Raw genomic sequence first — 22,308 nt, forward strand, 5'->3', positions numbered from 1 at the left:
GCATGCATATCTAGAATTGAACATCAATAGCCAGCTAAATTGATACACAGTCAACAGCAAAAATAATCCAACTAACAAACGATAACTGAAGTACTTGAAAACAGTGAACACATCAAAACCAGAAGTCAACACTGATGATCGTAAAACAATTTACAACAACCTATGCAAAACTATACATATGATTAACGACTTGTTAAGAATTTTCAACCATTATTTTGGGCATAACAAAGAATATTAAACTGCTGTTTAAACATGACAAGAAAGAACAACACCTTATATCACTGCAACAGGGTGAACCTGATGCTTATGCAGTGACTATACAGTCACACAATGATTAGAGGGGCACATTAACAGCTAGACCTCTCCCCATTCAAATGCTTCAATAATTTAGATAGAGAAGCAGAGTAAAAAATTAACAGACTGTAAATACAACACATCCTTCACAATTCAGATACACCACATGTATTATATACTGAATATAGAATAATGGAATAGTCCATTAATTTAAAAAAGATAAAAGCCTGTCAAAAATGGTATGTGGATAATCCTATCTTTCCCATCTTTCTTTTGGTTACTAATGGGAATTGAGCAGGGCTAGCATCTATCGCCCTATCTCCAGCAGCCCTTGGAAGAGTGGTGGTGAGCTGTCCTCTTGAACTGCTGCAGTCCATGTGCTGCAGGTAGACCCACAATGCTGTTCCAGGATTTTGACTCAGTGACAGTGAAGGATAGGCATTATGTTTAGAAGTCAGGACAGTGAGTAGCTTGGAGGGAAGCTTGCAGGTGGTGGCGTTCAGAGTTTCCTCTAATTTTCTTAACATGTCAACATCAATCACCATGTGCAGAACATCGCTTAGGCTGCAACTGCACAGCTTTTTGAAAACTATGGCGGCATTGGTTTTCTAGATGATCATGGTCATACGTTGGATCTATGCAAGGGCCTTGGCGTAGTTTCAGTACCGCATTTTGTAGATGGTACACACTGTTGTTGCAAAGCATCGGTGGTGTAGAGAAAGAATATTTGTGGATATGATGCCTATCAAGCGGACTACTTTGTCCTGGATGGACAAGTTGGATATGCATTCATCAGGCAAGTGGTGAGTATTCCATCACACTTATGCCTTGTGTGCTTTGTTAACGGTTGTAGGCTTTGGGGAATCATAAATTATTCAATGCAGAAATCCTAGCCTTTGGCCTGCTCTTTTAGCCACAGTACTTATTGTGACTATGTCAGCTGAGTTTCTGGTCAATGCCCAGAATGTTGAAGGTGGGGAATTCACCAATGATATTGCCATTGAAAGTCAAGGGATGATGGTTAGATTCTCTTTCGTTAAAAATGGTCATTGCTTGGCACTTATGCAGCGTAAACTTTACTCACCACTTGATTTTGTTTTGTTACATTTGGACTTGGACTGCTTCAGAATCAGATGAGTCATGAATACTGCTGAACATTATGCAATCAGCAGCAGACATCCCTACTTCTGACTTTATGTTGGAGGGAAGGTCTTTGAAGAAGCTGAAGATGGTTGGGCCTAGAACCCTGTCCTGCGAATTTCTGCAGAGACATTCTGGAGCCGAGATGACTAAACTCTGACAGCAACAACCAAGTTCCTTTGAGCCAGGTATGGCTTCAACCAGTGGAGAGTTTGCAACTGACTCCCATTGACTCCAGTTATGCCACAGTTCTCTGATCCTACTCTTGGTCACATGCAGTACTGATATCAAGGATAGTCATACCTCAGCTCAGGAATTCAGCTCTTTTAGATATATTTGAAACAAGCCTGCAATGAGGTCAGGATCTTAAAGGCCCCAGTGGAACCTAAACTTAAGAAAACATTTTTTTTTCTGCAATTGGCTATTCTACCTTTAAAACTTGAAATGATAAAATAAAAAGGGAAACTTCTAGATTTATTTCCTTGTGGAAGTCCCTCTTCTTACCTTTATCATCTCCCCATATTCAACTCACGCTACTTGTCTTGTACACACCAACATCAGACAGACAACAGGATAGTCTAGGTAACAAAATTCTCTCCAGACTGGATCAATGCAGCTACACAAATAGGTAGCTCACTGGGTCATAATAGCTTTTCCAGATCAGTTTCACTCCTTAATAGAGTATTAGGCAAGTCAAATCCTAAATTGAAATCTGGCATGATGGATCATATTTTGTTTTTTTTTAATTTAATGAGGTAGTCTTTCACTGAAAGACAAGGGTGCAATGATACAGATTTCATTTTAACAATAAAACAGAAGCAAAGAAAAGATAAAATAAACCAAGCTAATTACATATGACAACTTAAAAATTTTAGACACACAATTAAAATATACTTTCCATCTATCCCAACAGTCTCCCTTTACAGTAATCAAATACCAGAAAAAAATCAAGTCTTTGTCATCTCTATAAGTTTAATTTAATTGGTGCTTTTAATTCCAGGTCTTGACAGACAAATAGCCTCTTCCTTGAGTATTCACACAACTAAGGTTAGAGTTTCTCAACTTTAAACAACCCTTTAGGATTCTGACCAAACTCTTCTTATCTGAAAATTCCAAACTTAAGCTCACACTCAGGCAATCTATTTCCCAACTTTTTAAGGTAACTTTTCTCTACAAGAAATTGTTTCAAATGTCTAATTTACAGTAGGACTTCTGAGAACAAAAGCTTTCCAAGCTACAGGAGGTTTCCATAAACAAGCCAAACATCAGTCACTGATTATTCTAAGTGACAGTCAACAAATACTCTTCAAAGTTTCCTCTGTCAACGAGTAAAGTTCTTCCAATACAAATAATTCTCCAATAGCATCCAGAAACACACACTCATATACTGGTTTCAAAAACCTATGGCTCCAAAAATACCTTCATTCACACAGTTCAAAACCCACATACTATTTATTCAACTCTACTATAGATGTTAAAGTACACGTAAATCACACATCATACATCACAAGTAGGAGAAAGTTAGGACTGCAGATGCTGGAGAGTCAGAGCAGAAAAGTGTGGCACGAGAAAAACACAGCAGGTTAGTCAGTATCTGAAGAACAGTAGTCAATGTTTCAGGCAGTCCTGATGAAGGGCTAATGCCCAAAACGTCAACTCTTCTGCTCCCCAGATGTTGCCATACATCACAAGTGTCAATTCTTCCAACTCTTACAGCTGACGATATACCAAAACATGCCCATCAGACCATCTAAACAGCATATAAAATAGTGATCAGATCATCTTACCACTGGCTTGATCTTCAAAAACTGAAGATGCAAGCTTATTTTCAGATATCAAAAGCAGAGGAAATCACAGTGACATCTCCTTCATTGCAATCAGATCAAAACATATACATATCAATTGATATTTTCAGTCCTAAAACACCAGACTCAAATGAACAGACTCAGTAACCATGTAAGTAATAGAGTGAACAGCTTACTTTAATCATTGCTCTGGTTGCTGATGAGCTGATTATTAACACACATGAGCCAGCAAATCAACTTATCAAAGCCTTTGGTCAGTAAGATCATATGCCAACCCTGTCACTTTTTAATATAACCATTATGACCTGCAGCACACTCAAAGGTTTCTGTTTTCCTGCAGTCAAACATTTTTGTTTTTTAATTAGCAAAAATAAATAAACCATGGAATTAAGCAATATAATACAATAGTCCATTTAACTGTTTATATTCAAATTCTCTTTTGAATGTGCCTTTAAATGAATTTTGAGAACCAGTATGAATGTTTACCTCTGTAATTGGGGATTTAAGATTAATATTCCTAGCAGCAGCGATCTCCTGCAGTTGATTCACGACCTCTGTAATAGTCAATCGCTCTTCAGGATTTACCTTCATCATATTACCTACAACAAAAAGGAAGAATATCGAGGTCATCATGCTACCTTCAGTCAATATGAACCAACAAATATGATTAAAACATTATAGTGGGACTCACTCTAATTTCCTCCACAGATTCCACTTACTAACTGCAAATTAGGAATCACAGCTTAAATGAAAATAAGTAAAATTGTATTTATACGTCCTTCCCATACTTGCACTGTTTTGTAGTGTTACACAACAATGAACAATTTTGAGATACAGCCTACTGTGGAGGATAACACCGTATCAATCTGCTTTCTCTGTGTTGGTCAGCCAGGATACTGGAAGAATTCCTTTGCTTTCACATGAGTAGTACATTGAGATCTTTTCCACTGAAATGATCAGAAAATTGAGACTCAGCATCTTTTACAGTTCATTACTCCTGCAACATTGCACTCAAACATCAATGTGGATTGTATTTTCCAAATCTAAAGTGTACCCTGAATATTTAATAACCACAAATTAACAGTAATATATCACATCAAAACATGAAAAGTGACCAGAGTTGAAAAATGTCGTGCTGGAAAACCACAGCAGGCCAGGCAGCATCCGAGGAGCAGGAGAATCGATGTTTCGGTCGATTTTCCTGCTCCTCGGATGCTGCCTGGCCTGCTGTGGTTTTCCAGCATGACATTTTTCAACTCTGGTACTCCAGCATCTGCAGTCCTCACTTTCTCCTAGATGAAAACTGACCATCATCACCTCAATCTGCTTCAGCCAACATTAAGCAAAATGACACACTTCAGTTCTTTTGTGTTTTATAAAATGAATGCAGGTCTCTGATTGCAGTCCCACCCTATTTTAAATATACTGCCAATTTTTTATTACTCCATTTCCCTGCTTGGAATAGCCAAAAGTTCACCCACAACTAAGAGAAAAAGGGATAACATATGTGATCCAAGATCTCAGCATATGGATCAGAAGTAACTCAACTTTTGGGGCCATGAATAGCACTGTGGACAGGGATGTTCTTTAAACTGACTCTTGAAATGCATTTAATATGGCTTGGCACAAGATTTGCACAAAATGTGCACAGACTTGGAAATAACTTTAGAGCAAAGGTAATAATTAGGATCATAGAATCATCACAGGGCAGGAGCAAGCCATTCAGCCCATCAAGTCCACACCAACCCTCTGAACAGCATCTCATCCTATCCTATCCCTCTAACCTTTCATTCTCCATGGTAATCCACCTAACCTACACATCCTGGGACACTATGATAAATTGAGCATGGCCAATCCACCTAATCTGGATATCTTTGGACTGTGGGAGAAAACCAGAGCACTCAGAGGAAACCCACGCAGATCGCAGAGTATGTGCAAATTCCACACAATCACCCAAGATGAGAATCGAACTCTGGTGCCTGGTCTGTAAGGCAGCAGTGAGCCACTGTGCCTCACCCTGATAGGAAGTAGGAAAGAATGAAGTGGGGAAAAAACAGTTCATTCTCCGAATGGCAGAAGGTGAAGAGTGGCAGTCGCAAAGGATCTGTACTGGAGCCTTGGCTTTTCACAGGTACATTCAAGATCTGAACAATGAAATTGAGAGTTGCATACCAGATTTGCAAATTACATCAAGTCAATAGCACAGAGTTATATGGATGGGAGCAGAAATTTACAAAGGGCCACAAACAGACTAAATTATGCGAGCAAAAAGTAGTCAAGGAGGTCGAGAGATCATTCATTTTACAGGTGAGCTTCAAGCATCATATTCACACTATCACAAAGACCACCTATTTCCACTCTATAATATGATTCAGCTTTGCTATTATTTCAGCTCATCTGCTCCTGAAACACCCAATCAGACTTACATTTCCTCTAGACTCATGATTCTGCAACAATCCTGTCCAGTTGCCCCATATTCTATTCTCCATAAAGTTGAGGTTATCTGAAATTCTGCAGAACAAACCTACATTCTCAGCAAGTACTGTTCTCCATAATCCCCATGGTTGACTGATCAACATTTGCACTCAAACAAGCAATGCACTGATTTTAAAATGCTCATGTTTGATTTCTGTCCGTGCTGTCTCCTCCAACCCCACAAAAGCACTCCTCTATTTATGGCTTCTTGCACTTTTCTCTATTCACCTGAATAATTGCTCCACCATAGGCAACCATGGTACACAGTGCTCAGGTTCTTAAGAGCATAAGATATAGGAGAAGAATTGGAGTCATTTTGACCATCAAGTCTGCTCCTTCACTTGATCATGGTTGATGTTTCCCAAATCCTTTGCCCTGTCTTCTCCCCATATTCCATGATGCCCTTACTAATCAAGAATCTATCTATCTCTGTCTTAAATACAATCAATGACTTGGCTTCCACAGCCTTCTGCGGCAATGATTTCCACAGATTCACCATCCACTGGTTGAAGAAATCCCTCATCTCACTTCTTAACGGTAGTCTCTTCACTCTGAGGCAGTATCTTCAGGTCCTGTCTCTCCTACTAGTAGAAACAGCTACTCAACATACACTGCATCCAAGCTTCTCAGTATTCTCTAAGTTTCAATGAGATCCCCCTCCATCGAATACAGATCCAGAAGCCCTAAACTGGTTCTCATATGACAAGCCCTTAAACCTCAGATCATTCTTTTAAACCTCTCCTCTAATGCCAGCACATCTTCCTTAGATACGGAGCCCACCATAATTCAAATGTGTTCTCACCAGAACCTGATACAGACTCAGTACTACATCCCTGCTCTTGTATTCTCGCTCTCTCAAATTCAATGCTAACACAGCATTTACCTTCTTAACTGCCAAGTGAACGTGCATGTTAACCATAAGAGAATCCTGAACGAGGATCTTAAATCCCTTTGTGCTTTAAATTTCCAAAACCTTTCCCCATTTAGAAAACAATCTAAATCTCATATAGTGCATAACCTCATACTTTGCCACATTGTATTCCATCTGACAATCTTTTGCCTACCTCATGGCAGGTCCATGTTCTTCTGCAACATCCTGCCTCCTCAACAATACATATCCACCTATCTTTGTATCATTTACAAACTAGTAACAATGCTTTCAGTTCCTGCATCCAGATCGTTAATGGATAGTGTAAATAGTAGTGGTCCCAACACAGAATCCTGCGGAACTCCACTAGTCACCAGCTGCCATCTTGAAAAAGACCTCTGTATTCCACACCCTGCAATCTGCCCATCAGCCAATCCTCTATTCATGCCAGTACCTTGCCTCTCACACCATGAGCTTTCAGCTTATTTAGCAGACTCCCATGTGGCACCTCGTCAAGGTCTTCGGAAATTCAAACAGATCACACCAACTGGCTCTCCTTGGTTTAATTTGATAGTTACCTTCTCAAAGAATTCAAACATATTTGTCAAACATGACCTCCCCTTAGGTTAGATTACTTACAGTGTGGAAACAGGCACTTCGGCCCAACAAGTCCACACCGACCTGTCTAAGTGCAACCCACCCATTCCCCTACACTTACCCCTTCACCTAACACTACAGGCAATTTAGCATGGCCAATTCACCTAACCTGCACATTTTTGGACTGTGGGAGGAAACCAGAGCACCCGGAGGAAACCCACGCAGACACAGGGAGAAAGTGCAAACTCCACACAGACAATTGCCTGAGGCGGGAATTGAACCCAGGTCTCTGACGCTGTGAGGCAACAGTGCTAACCACTGAGCCACTGTGCTGCCCACTTGTCAAAGGTGTCTTGACTAAGCCCTATTTGACATGCACTGCCAAGTACTCTACAATCTCATCCTTAATAATGGACTCTAAAATCTTAGCTGAAAATGTGTTGCTGGAAAAGCACGGCAGGTCAGGCAGCATCCAAGGAGCAGGAGAGTCGACGTTTCGGGCATGAGCCCTTCCTGAAGAAGGGCTCGTGCCCGAAACGTCGACTCTCCTGCTCCTTGGATGCTGACTGACCTGCTGCGCTTTTCCAGCAAGACATTTTCAGCTCTGACCTCCAGCATCTGCAGTCCTCACTTTCTCCTCTAAAATCTTAGCAACCACCAAGGTCGGGCTAACTAGCCTATAATTTCCTGTCTTATGTTTCCCTCCCTTCTTAAACTAGATACTTTCTGGTCCTCTAAGACTCTCCCTGATTCCAGAGATTCCCGAAAGATCACTATCAATGCCTCTAATAACTTCCTCAGCTGTTATTTAGAACCCCGGGGCGTAGTCCATCAAGTGCAGGTGATTAATCATGTTTAGATCTGCCAGCTTCTCCAGCACCTTCTCCTTAGTGATGGTCACTATACTCACCTTTACCCCCTGACTTTTGTGAAGTTCTGATATGCTACTGGTGTCTTCCTATTTAGTTTCCATGCCATTTCTTAGCTCTCCATTACTCCTTCTCCAGCCTCAAGACCAAGACAACCTTTCCACATCTACCTTGCCATGTCCCCTAAGAATGAATGTTTCAGTAAGGTCATTTGTGTATATTCCAATGAGTACGAACACAGTCTACTCAGCCTCTCCTCAAAAGACAGTACCCCCTACTCGTTATAAGCCCAGTGAACCTTCTTTGGACTGCATCTAAGTCCAGTGCTAAGAGACGCAAAACTGCTCACTGTATTCCAGGTGTGGTCTGACTGGTGTCTTGAATAGGTTTAGCAAAATCCCCCTAATTCTTGTAGGACCAACATTCACTTGTCTTCCCCATGATCTGCTTAACTTGGATGCTAGTTTTTTTTTTATTCATAGACAAGAACTTCCAAATCACTTTGTTCTATAATTAACTCTCATCTTTCTTGATTAAAATAATATCCAACTCCACTACTCATCCTCGCAAAGTTCATAACATCACATTTCCCCAAGTTATTTTCCACCTGCCAAGTTTTTGCCTATTCTTTTAACTTGTCCATATCTCACTGCAGATTCTCTGCATCATCCTCATCACTTGTTTTCCAGTATTGTTGGTCATCTGCAAACTTAGCCATAACACATTCAGTTTACTCACCTAAATCATTAATATATAATGTAAATAATTATGGCCCCAGCACCAATCTCTGTGACACTCAACTAGTTACAGGGTGCTATTCTGAAAATGCTCTCTCCTTATACCAATTCTCTGTGTTCTATTAGTTAGCCAATCTCTCACCATGCTAATATGCCACCTCCAACACTATGGGCTCTTATCTCATTAAGTAGCCTAATGTGTGGTACCCTGTCAAACGCCATCTGAAAATCCAAATATATAAAATCTCCTGCTTGCTAGCCAACAACTGATCACTGGATTTAGGCTGCAGATAAACTGCGACCTATCAAAATGGTGGAATTGAAGAGCTAAATAGTTATGTTCCGCAGTTGACAAAGTTTTGTTTTCTCTTGAAGCAGAAGAATCTTCCTAAAAATTCCTAATCCCCTTCGGGCCTCAAGATAAAACTGTAAACGGTCTCTCTCCTCAGGTACTGTTACAAGTCCTTTCAAACCACTGTCATCCAAAGAAATTCTCAAAACGGTTACAGCAAGAGATAATCTCCTTTGGCTGCCCAAGTTTCTTAATATTGTTGCCTCCCAAATCTTGTCCATCTTCTACACACCTCCTGGTTTCTGCCTCTGTCACTACCTTAGCTCAACTGTAGTCAAAACTTGCATTCATACCTGCATCAACTTCAGAGAAGACTATTTCACAGCTGATCTGGCAAGCATCCAGCAATTTGGGTTCCATCACAACCTATGCACTATTCTTCACCCCCAAGTTGTGAGTTTTATTCTTGAAATTCATTTCTTGAATAGTGTCAATTTTCCCTGTATCTACAACTATCTCCAGTTTTACAATACTTCACTCTGAATTCTTTCTACAACTCTAGCCTTTTTCACTCAATTAATGGCACCTCTCTCAGTTGCTTGCTCAGCATAGTCCAGAATTCCCTCTCCTCCACATCTTCCATATTGCACTATACAAATGCAATGTTGCTGTTACTAGATGTATTTTATTCCATGTTATCACATTTTTCAACAGGTAAAGAGTGTCATTCGTAAAATAAAACCCTGATTATTCCAGCTACTTTACAAATTAAAGTATTCACAGCAGAAGATTAACCTCCCATACCCAAGTTCATTGCTGTTAAAGAATAATAATAATTTATATTTATTTGTGATTCAATGAATCAGTAATATATCTTGCAAAATGAAACCAGAACATCAAAGCAAAAAATAATTTAGTTTACACATGATACTTACGAATAAGGTCATGAAAAACAGTGTATCTGATATCATTCACAGGAATCGAGTACTTTCCATTTACTATTCCAAGTTTAGCACCATCTTCAAATGGATGCTGCTTAAAGCACAAAAGGTACAGGATACAACCTAAAGCCTAAAGAAAGTTACAAAATACATTTCAATTAAAGCTGTATCTTAATTAAGCACGATAACTCCAAGCACAACTGCAATTATCAGCAGGTATATGCCTGCAGGTAAATTTACCTATTTTGATTTAGGGAGGTTTTGCGGCACCATAGCCCAGTGGCTAGCACTGAGCGCCAATGACCCAAGCTTAATTCTAACCTCGGGCAACTGTCTGTGTGGAGTTTGCACGTTCTCCCAGCATCTGCGTAGGTTTCCTCCGGGTGCTCCGGTTTCCTCCCACAATCTAAAAATTTGCAAGCAAGATGGATTTGCCACGCTAAATTACCCATAGTGTCCTGGGATATGTAGTTTAGGTGCATTAGCCCTGGAAAATGCAAGATTACAGAGATAGGGTCTGGATGGGATGCTCTTCGGAGGATTGGAGTGAATTTGTTGGGCCGAATGGTCTGTTTCCACACGATAGGGATTCTAAGATGCTAGGTATTCAAGGCACTTGGCAAACTACACCTGGAATACTGTGAATGGTTTTGTGCCACTTATCAAAGGGAAAGATATACTGGCTTAAAGGCAATCCAGAGAAGGTCCACTGGGCTGAAAATAAGCAAAGAGGGACTGTCTTACGAGGAGAGTTCAAATAGATAGTTCCAGTACTCAATGGAATATAGAAGAATGAAAAGCAATCTCATTGAAACATACAAGATTCTTAGGGGATTTGACAGGGCAGATGCAGAAAGGTCGTTCTCCCTGTGGGACCCACAATGTGGAGATGTCAGAGTGTTGGGCTGAGTTGGACAAGGTCAGTCAGAATGGAGGTGCAGGTTTCGACTGATTAAGTGCAAGTCCTAGAATTTCTTCCAAGTCATTGCCCCAAGATAACTTAAGGTATTATCAACATAAAGGATGTGACACCTTCTTTCTAACTAATTAAAGATTTAAGAGCCTTCTAAGGTGTGCTCAATCCGTTTGCATGAGTTGTATGACCCTTTGATCTTTTCCTTATAAATTCTGTACCTGAGGTCTTCCTCTCTCACTCACTCCTGATTACGGAGCAGCACTCTGAAAGCTAGTGTTTTCAAATAAACACGTTGGACAATAAACTGGTATCTTGTGATTTTTGCCCTTGTGGGAAATCAAGGTTGTACGTTTAAGACAGAGATAAGGAAGAATCTCTTCTCTCTTTGGAATTCGTTATTGCAGAGAGCAGTTGACAATGGGTCATTAAGTATATTCAACACTGAAACTGATAGATTTTAATCAGTAATGAAATCAAATGGTTATAGGGGAAAAAGGCAGGAAAGTGAAGCTAAGGATTCCTGATCAGCCATGATCTCATTGAATGGCACAGCAGACTCAAAGGCCCAATGGTTTACTTACTGTCATACATCTTATGGGCTCACAGGTAAAAGCTGATGAGTCTCCTGGACCAAATGAGATGCATATTCAAGAACACAGCTACTCAGATAGGAAAAGTCCCAGTGGAAAACTGGCACTGCATACATTCAAAACATGAAAGAGACAAACATGGGAACTTTTGGCCAGTTAGCTTAACATCTGTCATTGGGAAAATGTTAGAGTCTACAATAAAAGACGCAATAACAAGACATTTAAAAATACATGATATAATCAAGCAGAGTCAGTGTGGTATCATGAAGGGGAAATGGTGCCTGACAAAACATTTTGAGCATGTAACACAGTACCAATAAAGGAGAACCAGAAGATGTGATGTTTTTAGATTTCCAAAAGGTGTTTGACAAGGTACTAGACATTAGATTAATTAATAAGATAAATCTAAGGTATTTGGAGTAGAACAGTAACATGCCAAGAGGACTGGGTAGAGTTAGGTGAAGGAGGCATTTTCTACAATGGCAACCAGTAACTAGTGGAGTGCCACAGAGATTAATAATTTTTCAACATACATTAGTGAATTAGTAAGAGGACCGAATGTATCACCAAGTTTTCAAATGATCCCACAATAGATGAGAAGGCAAGTAGTGAGGACCGGCACAGTCTACAGAGAGACATAGATAAATTGAATGCTGGCAAATTGAATATAATGCAGGAAAACATCAGGTTGTGCACCTTGGCATAAAGAAAAGAGCTGGATATTACTGTTATAGAGAAAGACTGTATAAAAATGCAGCAAAGAGGGATATGCGAGTCTACATGCATATATCTCACTAGCTAGTAAACAAGTTCAGCAGGAGATATGGAAGTAACTAGAATGATGGTCTTTATTTCAAAGGGAAAGATTTGCTCAAACCATGTAAGTCACTTGCTAGAGTACAGCTTAAATATCAAGAACAGTTTTAGCCCCTTTTCTGAGTAAAGATACACTGGCATTGGACTCACGAGGTTGATTCTAGACTTTATGTGTAGAGCTTGAGTAGTTTTGTATGGTACTCATTTTAGTTTAGAACAGTGGGAGACAAACTTATTTAAACATATAAGATTCTTAGGGGGCTTGACTAGGTAAATGTGGGGAGACTGTTTCCTCTTCTGGGAAAACCTAGGATCAGAAGGCATTATCACAAAGTAAGAGGTCCGCGGCAGAAATATTGGAAAGCGCAATCGCTGTACCAAACATTTAGATTAGTAATGGAGAAGAACGAGGAAAAATAGAACTGGAACTTGCCTTTGATCGAACAAGAAGGGATCTAGCCAGGGTAAAAGGAAAGCAAAAGCTGACACAATGACAAGCAATGGAAAAAGCAGGGAATCATTCAAGTACGCTAAGAAGGAACCAATGGTAGATGGGACACGGAGATTATGATGAATGCATATCAGGTGAATTCTTCAACTGAAAAATCAAGCCAAATACAACAAGCTAAGAGAGAAAGTAAAGGTGAAATAAGACTGGCAGAGGGAGAATCTGAAAATATGAGAACAGAATGGCAGTTAAAATAAACGTAACTCCAAAATGTTTCAAATGGCTTGTACATAGCAAGCAGGTTTATAAGGTGGAGTGGGAGTTATTGGGATCCAAGAAAGTAATTTGTGCTTAGAGCCACAGGGCAAAGTCAGTACCCTTACCAAGTAATGGCATCTGTTATAAGGAAGAAGATGCTGACAAAAAAGCTGAAGATATGGAGATGACAGTGGTAATGATGGGAAGAAAATTTCTAGGCAAAGCGTACTGGAAACATTGACTCTCATTTGTATGGATAAGTAACCTAGTCTAGATAGCTTGCATCTCGGGTTCTTTGAGGAATTGGCAGTGAAGATAGCAAAAAGACTTGCCAATTCCTCAAAGAACCCGAGATGCAAGCTATCTAGACCAGGTTAATCTTCCAAACAAATCATGAAACACTAGAAGAACCAAAAGACAGACCATATTTGACGCATCTCATAATCTGGAGGCGAGTTCAGATTCTCCCATAGCAGCTAGATATTTTATACTCGAATGATTGAATAAGTCTATAATCGAGACATAGTATCAGTTACAGTGACCATGCTGCTACAAGATTGTTGTAAATACACATCTGGTTCACTAATATCCTTTCAAGAAAGAAATCTAAGCCCCTTTGGCACAACTCATCCATGTCAACCAGGTATCCTAACCTAATCTAGTCCCATTTGCCAGCACTTGGCCAATGGGACTAGATTAGGTTAGAACACCAGGTCAGCATGGATGAGTTGAACTGAAGGATCTGTTTCCATGTCGTACATCTCTATGTCTACAGTTCTTATCCACTCTAGCCTGCCAACGGCTCCAATATTGTTAACCTTCAACTGCTCAAACAAGTCACTCAGTTGTACTCAAGAAGGTATTTCACTTTTGAAAAGCAATTAAGGATGTGCAATAAATCTAGCTGTATCAGCAATGCCTATATTTTGTCAATGATTACAAAAGTGAATTACTCTAATATTAACAAGTGCAAACATACCCATATATCCTGTTTTTCATTGATTGGATAGTTGGAATAAAGATCTATTATCTCTGGTGTCCTGTACATTGGGGTTGTGTTTCTTGTAATCTGGTAAACAAAGACAAAAAAATGTGCACATGTTTCATTATTCATCATGGATGAAATGGAAATATACATTGATGCTTAGTTACTATAAGTATTATTGACAACATAATTCCATTTTACTTTAAACTGTAAATCAATTGCCATTAGAGATTATAAGGCTAGAGGATACAAAACAGCACATACAAACAGAAGTCTAAAATTATGAAATATGAATCCCACAAACTCTGTTAAGCTTTTACAAACAATGACCAGACCAGACTTAGAGTAATGTGCTCCATTTTGGGTACTGAAGCACAGAACAATAACCAGAAGCACGGATATTGATCTACAAAGAGATATTGGACAAAATGCATGCTTGCGCCTTTAATAGATCAGCTCCAGGGTTGACATATAGTCAGAGGATACCCAGGTTCAAATCCAACCTGCCCCAAAGGTATGTTACAACATCTCTGAAAAAATCAATTAGTTAAAAAAAAACAAGTAACGTTCTCTTAAAAGCCCTCATGGTGCAGGAGTACTGTCCTAACCTTTGAACCAGGAGGTCCAGGTTCAAGTCCCATCTGTTCCAGAAGTATGTAATAATATTTGTGAACAGATTGATTGGAAAATATTAAGAGCTGTGATCGGGCGCGTGTCAATTAGTCATTTAATCAGCAACACAGGTGATTTGGTGGAAGTTTTATACATATATTGTATTAGAAAAACTGAGCTCTCAACAAAAACAGCTCTGCTCTGCTCCAACAGGAAGATGACCAAGTGGACAAAGCAGATCGGGATCATGAAGAAATAATTAAACTGCTACGGATCCAGCTTTGCAAAATGGTGAAAATGATCAAGATCAACAAACCAGGTACACCTATTTCTTCTACAGGAAGACCAAGGTGAAGAGGTTGGCACTTGGCATCTGTCCTTGTGGATCCTGCGTGAAAACAATACTGAAAGGAATTGCACCTACAGCACCACCCCAGCCCTTACTTTGAAGTTCGTTGACAATAGCAGCTGAAGCATCAAAAAGCAGTGGCTGGGGAGTTTGAACCCTTCCAAAGATTTAGTGTGTCAGTAAACTTGCTAATAACAGTTTGAGTGAAAAAGCAAACAAAGAGAGCTGAGCTCTTGGCTGCACTCTCCCTGGTGGGTAGTGTTTGTTAATTAAATGATTAGGTAGGTTTGATTGTAGATCTATTCACATTTTAAAAACTGAGCACTTCTCTAGCAGGGTGTTGGTTTCTGGACAGGAAAATGTGAACAACTACTTGTACCATATTATATATTTACAATAAACCCTTCATAAATCTCAGAAACTTTTTTTGCTGCCTAATTCAACATATGGATATCGATGTCTAAAACATCATTAGGGTATCTTCTCTGCTCTTCTTCAAAATGGTGCCATGACATCTTTTACATCCACATGTGCAGACAGACAGATTTCAGTTTCATTTCTCATCACAAATCCAGCACCTCTGACAACGCAACTTTCTCTGATGTTGTACTACATACAGAGTCATAGAGTCATAGAGCTGTGCAGCATGGAAACAGACTCTTCGGTCCGTGCCAACCACTCAGCCTTGATTTTTATAAGTCAAGCCTCAATTGGCAGCTTGAATCTGGAACCATGACTCAGAGGCACAAGTGCTTCCAGTTGCTCACTTTCACAATAATACAATAAAAGTAACTGAAATAAGTCTTTAAACTCAAGACTTTCCACTAAGTCAAAAAAGATGAATGGTAATTCAATCAAACATACATTTCAAACAGATCTTATAAATAGTATTAATCATTGGAATATAACTGACCTCAAATATCTGCTGTATTGCAAAGAATACTTTGATGTAGAGTTGGAATAATAAGTGGTGAAGAGGAAATTTGTACTTTCGTCGGTTTTATAGCCTCTTATTGATCACAGTTTTTGACCTTTAAATATGTTGAACCAAGCCAGGAAGTCATTGTTAAAAATATTTACATAAACAAATAAGTAGGAGCTGAAATGGACCATACAATTTGTCTGTCATTCAATATGATCACAGCTAACTTTCTGGCTCTGTTCCATTTACCAACTGTTCCCTTAATCCTAGGTTTCTGAGATCGAATGCCTGATAATCTCAGCCTCAAATATGTCCAATGAACTAATATCCACAATTCTCCAGGATACAGAATTCCAAAGAATCCCCAATTACTTGAGGGGAAAAATGTCTGAATCTTAAATTATCATCCTTTTTTCCTGAGACTACACTCCAGTGTTTGAGATGTGCTCACTGGGGTAAACAACCTTTCAGCATCTGCTCTGTGAAGCTGCTTCAGAAGTTTGCACATTTCAGTAGATCCCCTCATTCCTCTAAACACCAGAGAATATATGCTTAATTTATTCAGTCTTTCATTCCAGGAAGCAATCCATTGAATCATTGCTCTATCATCTCCAACACAATTAAGTACTTTGCAGAAGGTGGAGCATTCCAAGTGTGGTCTCATGAAAATACTATACAATTCTAATAAAAGCTTCTTGTTCTTCTACTCAAATTTATTTGCAATGAAGACCAGCATGCCACTATCTTCCTAATCACTGGCAGAACCTGCATGTTGACTTATTGGTTTTACTGCAAAAGTAAGTCAAAGTCGCTCAGATTATCAGCATTTACATTTGACTGCTTTGAAAAAAAATTCTGCTTTTCTATTATATAAAATTGAATACCATCATAGTCTTCTACGTTATATTCTTGTCTATCTAGTTCTATTCACCGATGCTCCGTTTGGGTTACTTCAGGACCATTCAGCACAAGACCTCATTTACAGCCTTGGACCAAACATAGACAAAAGGCTAACTCAAGAGATGGCTTGAGAGTGTGCCATGAAAATAAGGAAATGATAGATTAAGTCAACAGTTACTTTGTATCAGTCTTCATGAGAGTGGATACTAGTAATATCCCAGAAGCAGCTATAAACCATGAAATGTAAGGGTGGCAGGAACACAGGAAGATCACAATCACTAGACAAGTGGCACTGAGTAAATTGTTGAAGGGGTAGGCTGACAAGTGCTGGGGTCCTGATTGACTTTATCCTTGGATCTTAAATGAGGTGGTTAATGAGACAGTTGATGCATTGGTTGTAATTCCCTAAAACTCCTTTGATTTGAGGATGGCCCCAATGGATTAGAAGAAAGCAAATGTAATTCCTTTATTCAAAAAAAACAGGCAGAAAACAGAAAAGTACAGGCCGTTAGCTTAACATCTGCTATAGAGAATTGTTAAAAGGTATTACTAAATAAGTCAAACCTTGGCACTTGGATAACTTCAAGATAATCAAGCAGAGTCCACATGATATTTTTGAAGGGAAAACCATGGTTAATATTCTCTGAGGAGACGATGCGTGCTGTTGATGGAGGGAAACCAGTGGAGTAACAGCATTTAGATTTCTAGAAGGCATTTAACAAGGTGCATTGCAGAAAATAAGAACTCATGCCTTGGGGGTGGCCAATTAGCATAGATAAGAGATTGGCTGGAAGCAACAGGAAGCAGAGAGTCGGTGTAAATGTGTTTTTTCTCTCAGACTGACAAGGTGTAATAAGTGATATGCCACAGGGATCACTGCTGGGACCTGAAGTGCTCACAGTTTAAGTATCACACAACACCAGCTTATAGTCCAACAGGTTTAATTGGAAGCACACTAGCTTTCGGAGAGACGCTCCTTCATCAGGTGGTAGTTGCCACAACCACCTGATGAAGGAGCGTCGCTCCGAAAGCTAGTGTGCTTCCAATTAAACCTGTTGGACTATAACCTGGTGTTGTGTGATTTTTAACTTTGTGCACCCCAGTCCAACACTGGCATCTCCAAATCATGACAGTTTAAGTAAGTGACTTGGCTCAAGGGACTGAAGGTATGCAGCCAAATTTGCTGATGACACAAAGATGGGTGGAAAAGCAAGCTGTGAAGACGACACAAGATAGTTACAAATAGTATAGATAGGATAAGTAAGTCATCAAAGATATGGGAAATGAAGTATAATATAGGGAAAAATGGGAAATTGTCCAGTCATTGCAGAGAGTTCTGGGTGTCCTTATGTATGAATTGCAGAAAATTAGCATGCAAGTACAACAAGAACTTAGGAAAACAAATAGAATATTATCACTTATCGCAAAGGGAATTGAATACAAAGATAGACAGCTTATGTTTCAGTTAAAAGGGGCTCTGGCGAGACAACACCTGGAGTACTGTGAACATAATTGGTCACCTTATTTAAGGAAGGACATAAATGCATTGGAGGCAGTTCAGAGACTGTTTACCAGACTAATGTCTGGAATGGGCAGATCGTCTTTTGAGGACAGGTTGGACAGTCTAGGCTTGAATCTCACAGGTTTGGCTGTAGAAGAGCAAGAGGAGACTTGAATAACACATATAAACTCCTGAGAGGCCATGACAAAGATGATGTGGAGAGGTAGATAGATATCATGAAAAGTTATCCAGTGTAGGCAGGAATGAAGATTTGAGATTGTAATCAAATCAGTCAAGATCTTATTGAATGGTGGAGGAGGCTTGAGGGGCTGAATGGCCAACTTGTCATTCTGATTCATATGATCAAATAAAAAGGCCTTAGTAAGATTGAATTCAATGGAAAGCAGGGGAAAATTCACCACTAATTGATGCCAACCAGGCATAATGAAAGAGGGTCCTGGATTTTGGAGGCTAAACATCTCAACCAGGGTAATGGACCAGGCCCAACCGTTTTCAACTGTTTCATCATTGTCCTTTCCTATGCATCATAAGGTCAGAAGTAGTTACATTCACTGATGATGCACAGCATTATACACCATTTATGAGGCGTCTGGTACTGAAACAGTCCAACATATCACGTAGTAAGACCTAGACAACAGTCAGGCTTGAACTGGTAAGTGTCTAGTCCAATTATGCACACAAGCACTAGGGAGAGACCAGCTTCAACCAGAGTAAATGCAACCATCTCCCCTTGATAGTCATACCATAACTGAATCCTCCAACATGAACATCCACTGACCAAAAACATCATCAGATTAGTTATGTAGAAGGTAAAGAGTTCCACAGATTCACTAACTTCAGCGAAGAAATTCCTCTTTATCTCTGTTCCAACTGGGGAGCCCCTTTCACCCAGTTTATGTCCTCTGGTCCTAGACTAATCCACAAGTGGAAAGAATCTCTTAGGAACTACCCTGTCGAGCCCTTTAAGAATTTTATCTGTTTTAGTAAGGTTGCCTCTCACTCTTCTCAACTCTAACCTACTCCACCTCTCCTCAGAAGAAAACCCCTCCATACCCAAGACCAATCCAATAAACCTTCTCTGGACAGCTTGCATTGCTAGTATGCTACTATTTAGTTCGGGCACGAATATGGTTTTCCAAGCATGATCTAACGAGTGCCTTGTAAAGTTTTAGCAAAACATTCCTATAAAGTTGTGGGCGACTTTTCATTTACCTTTTCTATTACCTGCTGAACTTCAATGTTTTTTTTTAATTCAAACGCAAGGACTCCTATGTGTTATGTCAGATCCAGGGGCACCCGATGTGGCCTCCTCTATATTGGGGAGACGGGCCGCTTACTTGCTGAACGCTTCAGGGAACACCTCCGGGCCGCCCGAACCAACCAACCCAATCACCCCGTGGCTCAACACTTTAACTCTCCCTCCCACTCCACCGAGGACATGCAGGTCCTTGGACTCCTCCACCGGCAGAACACAACTACACGACGGCTGGAGGAGGAGCGCCTCATCTTCCGCCTGGGAACCCTCCAACCACAAGGTATGAATTCAGATTTCTCCAGTTTCCTCATCTCCCCTCCCCCCACCTTGTCTCAGTCGGTTTCCTCTAACTCAGCACCGCCCTCCTAACCTGCAATCCTCTTCCTGACCTCTCCGCCCCCACCCCACTCCGGCCTATCACCCTCACCTTGACCTCCTTCCACCTATCCCACCTCCATCGCCCCTCCCCCTAGTCCCTCCTCCCTACCTTTTATCTTGGCCTGCTTGGCTCTCTCTCTCTTATTCCTGATGAAGGGCTTATGCTCGAAACGTCGAATTCTCTATTCCTGAGATGCTGCCTGGCCTGCTGTGCTTTGACCAGCAACACATTTGCAGCTCTTATCATGTCACACCATTTGTTTCCCTACTTTCTCTTCAGACATAATTACTGTATTTAATTCCTGTCCCCCTTGATTATTTAATATTTCAGGAATGCTATTGCTAAGCGCTATATGCTACTCCTACTACTACTAATGCAACATATTTAATTCCTCTGTCATTTCCCAGCTCTCCATTATTACTTCCCCAGCCTCCTTCTCGAAGGGGCCTACGTTCACTTTGGTCTCTCTCTTCCCTTTAATATTTTCACATCTGTGACAACTCATGGAATAGTGGGTCTCAAGTTCCAGCACACTCTTCCAAGCACAGCCATGACACCACTGAAATTAATAACTTCACGGTTACATACATTATACTGCATCTGCCATGCATTTTCTCATTCAATTAACTTATCTCAATCACCTTGAAACCTCTTTACATCTTCTTTACTACTCATTCCGATTGAGTTTGTGTCAGCAAACTTGGAAATACTGTTTTTGATTTCCTCATTCAAATTGTTTACATATATTTTAAATAACTGGGAGCCAAGCACTGGTCCCTGCGGTACTTCACTAGCACTGCTTTCTATTCAACAAGGTCACATTTATTCTTTCTGACTGTTTCTTAATTACTAAACAATTCTCAATTCATCCCACTATACTCCTAATTCTATATATTTTCATTTGCAAACTCACTGAGGTAGAACTTTATCAAAAGCATCCTGAAAATTCTAATATATCAGTTGCACTAATTCTCCTTTATGTAATCCACTAGTTACAACTAGTTACAAAAATGGCAACAAGTTTGTCAGACATTATTTCCCATGTTGACTTTGATTAATCCCACTCATGTTTTCTAAGTATCCTGTTATCATGCCCTTCATAACAGACTAGCATTTTCCACAGGACTGATGCAAGCTAACTGATCTGTAATTCATTGTTTTCTCTCTCCGTTTTTTTTTAAATAATGAGTTCCACTCTACAATCTGACAGGGCTGCTTCAGGATCCGCAGAATTTTGGAAGATGACAATCAACACATACACTGCTTCCTTGGGGACATCTTTCAGTTACCTGGGAACCTATCAGATTTCAGTCCCATTTATATATCCTGTACAAAAGTTTCACAATTACGAATTTCTCAAAATCGGTAACTAATTTCCTTCAATAACTTATTCCCATTAGACCCTTGATTCCCTCACATTCCTGGATATTTGTTTATCATTCTGATTTAATAACATAAGGCAATGTATTTGCTTAATTGCTCAGCCATTCTCTTGTTCTCCATTATCTTTGCTCCCATTTCAAACCATTCATCCTTCTTCTTACATCTTTTTAGTTTCTTTTTCCCTTTTACAAACTATTGTAATAAAAATATTCAAGCAGTTTTACTTATATGGCACCTTTTATCATCTTATGTTCTAAATCCTTTGGCAACTAGTTACAGGTAGTTCTTCTCTAACACGGTGGTTGCAATCTTGCACAACCCCGCATTACAGAAAAATTGTGCGTTAGAAACAGCCATTAAAGTGTTGGCAATGTAATCACTTTACAGCCAATACATATTTTAAAAGTTTGCATTTTAGAAAGTGTCCCTAATTTGTCAATCACATTACAGCAAATCCACATTAACAAAATGCGCATTATATCAGAAGGAACTTGATTGTGTTTTTTGATAAAGTAACAAAGAGGACTGACAAGGGCAGAGCAGTGGACGTGATCTATATGAACTTCATTCAGGTGTTCGACAAGGTTCCTCATTGGAGACAAGTTAGCAAGGTTAGATCTCATGGTCGACAGGGAGAACTAACCATTTGGATACAGAACTGACTCAAAGGTCGAAAACAGAGGGTGGTGGTGGAGGGGTGTTTTTCAGACTGGAGGTTATGACCAGTGAAGTGCCACAAGGATTGGTGCTGGGTCCACTGCTTTTCATCATTTATATAAATGATTTGAATGCGAACATAGGAGTTATAGTTAGTAAGTTTGCAGATGACACCAAAATTAGAGGTGTAGTGAACAGTGAAGGTTACCTCAGAGTACAAAGGGATCTTGATCAGATGGACCAATGGACTGAGGAGTGGGAGATGGAGTTTAATTTGCATAAATGCGAGGTACTGCAT

At 39.8% G+C, this 22,308-nt stretch overlaps 1 protein-coding gene across 3 annotated transcripts in view; it reads right to left on the bottom strand.

Annotated features, from left to right (window-relative positions):
- The window catches only part of gak (cyclin G associated kinase), a 127,773-nt gene that overhangs the window by 58,002 nt on the left and 47,463 nt on the right, over nt 1-22,308 (bottom strand). For all 3 annotated transcript variants that reach the window (XM_060840133.1, XM_060840142.1, XM_060840124.1), the window contains exons 7-9: nt 14,026-14,115; nt 10,013-10,148; nt 3,726-3,838 (exon numbers count right to left, since the gene is read on the bottom strand). In XM_060840133.1, coding sequence (XP_060696116.1) covers nt 3,726-3,838; nt 10,013-10,148; nt 14,026-14,115 — 339 coding nt within the window. The remainder of the gene's footprint in view (nt 1-3,725; nt 3,839-10,012; nt 10,149-14,025; nt 14,116-22,308) is intronic.

The sequence above is a fragment of the Hemiscyllium ocellatum genome, chromosome 2 (assembly GCF_020745735.1).
Source record: "Hemiscyllium ocellatum isolate sHemOce1 chromosome 2, sHemOce1.pat.X.cur, whole genome shotgun sequence".
NCBI lineage: Eukaryota > Metazoa > Chordata > Chondrichthyes > Orectolobiformes > Hemiscylliidae > Hemiscyllium > Hemiscyllium ocellatum.